The sequence below is a fragment of the Brachycentrus maculatus genome, unplaced genomic scaffold (assembly GCF_059751285.1).
Source record: "Brachycentrus maculatus isolate JH-2025_06_01 unplaced genomic scaffold, ASM5975128v1 h1tg000855l, whole genome shotgun sequence".
NCBI lineage: Eukaryota > Metazoa > Arthropoda > Insecta > Trichoptera > Brachycentridae > Brachycentrus > Brachycentrus maculatus.
The window spans coordinates 95665-102057 of record NW_028281582.1 but is presented as its reverse complement, the minus strand read 5'-3'; the positions used below and the strand labels follow the sequence as shown (position 1 = coordinate 102057).

The following is a 6393-nucleotide window of genomic DNA, read 5'->3' as shown; positions in this document are numbered from 1 at the left end:
CAAGCTCCTTGTATCTCCAGGGGTGGATATGTAATAAACTTAAACTGTCAAATATGCTCATTAAGTGGTAAAATCAATCCATTTTTTAATTTAAGTTTTACATTGTAAATTGTCAATGACTGATAAGAGATGTTTAAAAACAAAGAAATAAATCTAAAAAAAAAGAAGCAGCTCATACTTCCTCTTCAACTATCAACGTCCCAAGGACCCAACACAAAAATTTAGAATGTAGCTTTACATACGGTGTGAAAATTATGCGGACTGCATCGAAACACGCGTTACAATAGATTTTAAGAAATAGTGGTATTAACTAAGTAAAACTTAAATTAAAAATGTAAAATATTCATAGTAAGCGAGAAGGCAGGATAAAGAGTGTGCAATCAATTGAAAAAAGGAACTAAATATAAAAGAGATTACAACATTTTGAGTGTGTCCAAGTACTTGTTCACAAAATCTGGATTATCTCCAATTACAGGAGTTATTTTCATCACATTTTTTGACATCTCATCAAAGATGAAAAAGAATATGGAAGTCTGTGCTTATGACGGTCGTCAGCCTCGTAAATGCCCAGACTTCCATATTCTTCTTCATCTTTGATGAGATGTCAAAAAATAATATAAAAGAGGTTAAAAACAAAGTTTAATTTTATACAGTTTTGTAAAATGTGCCACAACGCATCCGCAAAAAACATATTAATACAAAATATTAATTTGATTTTTCAAACTTCTTGTAATCTCAAGTTCTCCAAATTCAACGATTCTCAAATTCCTCTAATTTCAAGACTCTCAAATTTCTTTAGATTCTGAAGCCAACTTTGACTCATTATTAAATTAATTTATAGGTCATTCTTGGCGGGGGTCGAGAAAACTTTCTTCCCAACATGACCAGCAGCCAGGGAAGAAGAAAAGACACCAGAAACCTGGTGACGGAATGGACTCATGACAAAGTCAACAAGCAAGTCATAAGTCAATATGTTAGCAACAGAGAAGAGCTGCTGAAGACGAGCAACAATACGGAATACCTCCTCGGCTTATTCAATCCCGGTCCGATGGACTTCCACATGGAAGCGAATTCTACTCAGCCGAGTCTCGAAGAGATGACGGATGCTGCTATAAAGATCCTGTCGAAAAATGAGAAGGGATTCTTTTTATTCGTTTTTGGTAACTATATCATTTATTTTGTTTATTAAAAGCATATATAACATTCTGGGATGGTAATAAAATATTATCCTTATCATTCATCGTTTACTTTGTGTAATACCACTTTTATAAATAATAAAAGTGGTATCACACAAAGTAAACGATGAATGATAATTATAGTGTTTTTAACTTTGTATGTATATCATTATTGAAGGAGTGTGAGTGAAATCAGTTAAAACAAGAATTAAAAATGGTAGTGCATCGCAACTGGTTTCAGTTTTTTTTAAAGCTGTCCCACTGCACGCCCAGATCTGATACAGAAGCATCTAGGCTTCCTAACAGATCTGGTCTTACAAAACTATTTTTTTTTGGACTAAGTTGCGAAATGTATTGAAAATGTGAAACAACTTGTAACACAAATTGTATCCCGATTATACTGTGAATTTAAGGTATGTACATATATTGTATAGGTATATTGAAAGCTTTTAAATAGTTTAAGTTTTCATTTTATGCACGTGTAACGTTCACCATTCTACCCATGATCGAAAAAATCCTTTAATTGATACCTTCTTTCACGTTTCACGGGCGCCATCTATGGTTGAGATGAGAAAGCTTTTTTTCACTTAAACCAGCCTTTCTGTACAGCTCCCCTGAGAATGATAAGGAGAGTGTAAAGTTACACTTGATCACTCTGTGATAAGACAACATCCCATGACTCTGTGTTAAGACAAGTCCATAGACTCTGTGTTAAGACAAGTCCATAGACTCTGTGTTAAGACAAGTCCATAGACTCTGTGTTAAGACAAGTCCATAGACTCTGTGTTAAGACAAGTCCATACACTCTGTGTTAAGACAAGTCCATACACTCTGTGTTAAGACAAGTCCATAGACTCTGTGTTAAGACAAGTCCATAGACTCTGTGTTAAGACAAGTCCATACACTCTGTGTTAAGACAAGTCGATAGACTCTGTGTTAAGACAAGTCCATAGACTCTGTGTTAAGACAATATCCCGTGCATTTTCCAGGAGGCAGAATAAATGACGCACACAACTTAAACAAAGCGCGTCTCGCTGTGGATGAAACGTTGGAGCTTAACAAAGCTGTCAGAAAAGTGTCTGAACTGACGAATCCATCAGAAACTCTCATGATAGTCACTGCAGACCACGCTCATTCCATGACCATATCAGGCTACGCCAGTAGGTGGAATGACATCTTCGGGGAAGTGAAACCATCGGCTGACGATGAGGGAAATGATGGCCTTCCTTACCTCAGTCTCAACTATGCCAATGGACCCGGATTCAGACCGAGAAATGAAGAAGGTCTCAGAGCTCAGGTTGTGAAGGAAGAGAAGTTTATGAGACGTAAGTCCACTTTAATCATTTGTATTTCTGACGTAGACCCCCCAGGCAGACCCCCGAAAAGGTGGAGAGATAGCTGGTAGGCGATATATCAAGAGAAACAGGTAGCAGCGTAGACAGATCCCCAGCATCTGTAGAAATATCAAAAGGACAAGAATATTTTTCTGCTTAAAACCTTATCTGAATGACACATCGTCTACTTATCACGTTGAGGTTATATGATATAGTAACTCTATGTATGTATGTATATATACATATATATATATATATATATATATATATATATGTATATTTATATATATTTATATATATATATATATATATATATATATATATATATATATATATATATATATATATATATATAAATATATATATAAATATATATATATATATATATATATATATATATATATATATATATATATATATATATATATATATATATATATATATATATATATATATATATATATATATATATATTTATATACATTTATATATATATATATATATATATATATATATATATATATATATATATATATATATATATATATATATATATATATATATATATATATATATATATATATATATATATATATATATATATATATATGTATATATATATTTATATATATATTTATATATATATATATATATATATATATATATATATATATATATATATATATATATATATATATATATATATATAATATGTATATATATTTATATATTTACATAAAAATAAGCATAAACTATTTATTTGTTTCATATGCAATGTAAATGAGGAAGATAAGAAAAACTAATGTAATATAAAACGTTGATATTTTTTTTCTCAACGTTTAAAATAACTCGTGTAAAAATAACTCACTAAGTGAACAAGGATTCGGACCACCCAAAATGTTGTTGATTAATAAAAAAAGACTTGGTAAAATTTCAGGTGATCCAAACTTCCAGTTTCCGTCGATATTTCCACTGACGTCAGGATCTTATGGTGCCGAAGACGTGGTGGTGTTCGCCAAGGGTCCTTCGCAGCATCTCTTCACTGGCGTATTTGAGCAGCACCTCATCCCGCACTTCATGGCCTACTCCCTTTGCGTCGGTCCAGGGCACACTGTCTGCAATACCGACACATCAGACGCGACGGTCGTAAATTCTAATTCCTCAGACAGCTCGGTGCATTCATCGTCAAGTGTGGTTTCATCATCACTGATATTATTTTTCTTAGCTGTATACTCTTTGTATCTCCTGGTCTAAACTAAATCATCCCTATGATTAGTTATGTGGAATATCAAACGACAGATGCCACACGATGAGGCGAACATATTTATCCTAAAATTAAGTAACTTTGAAACCAATAAGTAAATTGACAAAAAAAATGCAAACATGTAAATATAACCCAGTGGAAAAGCCCAAACTTGTGCATAAGTATTTGGACACACTCAAAATTATGTGACTTGTCATATGCGCTTAAAATTCAGATTTTAATTTATCATAAAGTTGTTTTCACCTCTGTAAAAATAATTCCTGGAGAAACTCAGATTTGTGAACAAGGATTTGGACACATCCAAAATATTGTGGAATTATTGAGAATCTCTGTAAAAACGTAATGAATCATTTTCAGCGGTCTTATTAAATATAAACTAACTAACTAACTAACTAACTAACCATCACGCCGCTTCCCCGCAGGGGTAGGCAGAGAGAATAGAGCGTCACACCACTCTGTCCTTGCAAACATTCTTCGCCTCTTCCACGTTCATGCATCTCCTCACACATACCCGCCGATTGTTACGACTCCTAACCTGACCACTTTCAAGTATTTGCTATACCTGATCGTGCCATGTTTTTTTCGGTCTTCCTCTGCTTCTTTTTGTTTCACCTCTCTTTCCTCACTCATTCGTTCTACATGTCCAAACCATATTTCTAACTATTAAATGTTACTAACTATTAAATGTTACTGAAAATATCTACTGTAAATGAACATTAATAGCTGAATCAACTCATTAAAACAACATTTTGAGTGTGTCCAAATACTTGTTCACAAAATCAGGGTTATCTCCAATTACAGGAGTTATTTTCATACTATTTTTTGACATCTCATCAAAGATGAAGAAAAATATGGAAGTCTGGGCAATCTCACCAATAGTTATCAAAGTGCAAACAAGACAAAAAAATTCAGTCAAAATGCATTACACGAGGGTTTGAAATTTCACTTCAAATACATTATAACAAAATAAATGTAGCCATTAACAAAGTTGATATTTAAAAATAAAATATTGTAGTAGAAATATATTAATGAATCGACGTTTATTTCAATTCTACCATATATTTGATAAAATTGAATCTTAGGACGGTTCAGGTACGACCGCTCAATAGTGCGCTTTGGCGCAGTCGAGTAGTCGCGGGTTAGATTCCTGCTATTTGCAAAATATTTATTTTCAATTGGTCTGGGTGTTTGTAATGTACTGTTCACATCTTCTTTCCTTTCTCTCACTATCCTGCCTGCAGACAAGCCTCTTGAATATAAGCTTTACGGGTTTTTCATTAAAAATAATTTAAGAAAATTTTCAAAATGTCATATGTTTAATTTGTTTGATATTAAGGTTGTAGAATAACATGACGATTTAAATATAAAAATAAAGCACTTGTATTATACAAGACAACAGGGCAACAGATCTTTTTAAGTTAAACCTGAAGGTTTTTTTCTCCATTTGAAAAATATTTTGTCTATTTAAAAAAAAAATAAAACATTACCTTTTCTTAAAAATGTAAAAACAACACTTTTTGCCCTGTAGCGGGTAAATATTAAGTTAAAAATATGCCTCTTTTGCTGAGATATAGTACATTTTCTGGGCATTCCGTAAACATGCAGAACTGAAAATTGTCGATTTTTGATTAATGACGTTCTTGAAAGGAGTGAGCGATTTGTATTGTACTATTTTTTGCGTTTATTTATGTAAACACATTTAGATTTGAGAACACAGATGTTTTTAATAATAAGGAAGAATACAAACTGCTATAAAATGTTTGTATTTTCAGCCAATGACGTAGTTCTCAAAACTAGTCGTGTTTATATTGATATACTCAAAATACTAATATTATAGTATCTATAAATGTTTAATTTTTTATAATTGAAATGTAACTTTGTTTCAAAATCACTATAAATATTTTATTGTAACTTAATTATAATGTCCACTGGTTTCGAAGCTATCCGCTTCTTTATAATAGTTTTAATCAGTCTTGATAAAGAAGCGGTTAGCTTCGAAACCGGTAGACATAATAATTAAGTTGTGATAAAATATTGATAGTGATTTTAAAACAAAGTTACATTTTAATTATTAAATGGATAATTAACAAGTTAGTGCTTCAAATATAAATAACATGTTTTATTTTTTATTTAATATATCGAAGAGGGGAGAGCTTCAGAAATAAAACGCATTCTCACACAGCAATGATATTTAATTTCACATCTTTAATTCTTTGAGTTTAGTAGACATATTTAATATTTTCTAACCTAACTTTCATACATAACTCACTTAAAAAATTATAGGGCAATTTTATTGTAAAAATAAAATGACTCAGATTCAGTAAATTTTTGAGAAACTAACCTAGGTAATTAATAACTTTATATTAATCATATTTATAACTGTCATCTTACTAAGTAAGTACTTTTATCTATCCCTGTGGTTATATTTTTATGTTACGATTATATTCCGTGTGTTTAAAAACGATTAAAACTCACCGATGTTCAGTAAATTTGTAAATGACAATTCACAAACGATTTCTATAAAGAAAACCATATTCATGTTTTAAACACAAATTAACCCTAGATACCTAAACATTCGTCCACGCGACGACGCCCTTCTCCGAAAAAGCCACGTGCACTT

The 6393-nt window shown here is 31.5% G+C and overlaps 1 protein-coding gene across 1 annotated transcript in view; it reads left to right on the top strand.

Annotated features, from left to right (window-relative positions):
- Positions 1–5254, top strand: part of LOC148300002 (membrane-bound alkaline phosphatase-like) — a 32166-nt gene extending 26912 nt beyond the window's left edge. The window contains exons 5-7 of the mRNA XM_088275396.1: positions 842–1160; positions 2165–2500; positions 3447–5254. Coding sequence (XP_088131522.1) covers positions 842–1160; positions 2165–2500; positions 3447–3763 — 972 coding nt within the window. The 3' untranslated portion in view covers positions 3764–5254. The remainder of the gene's footprint in view (positions 1–841; positions 1161–2164; positions 2501–3446) is intronic.
- The last annotated feature ends 1139 nt before the right edge of the window (positions 5255–6393 follow it).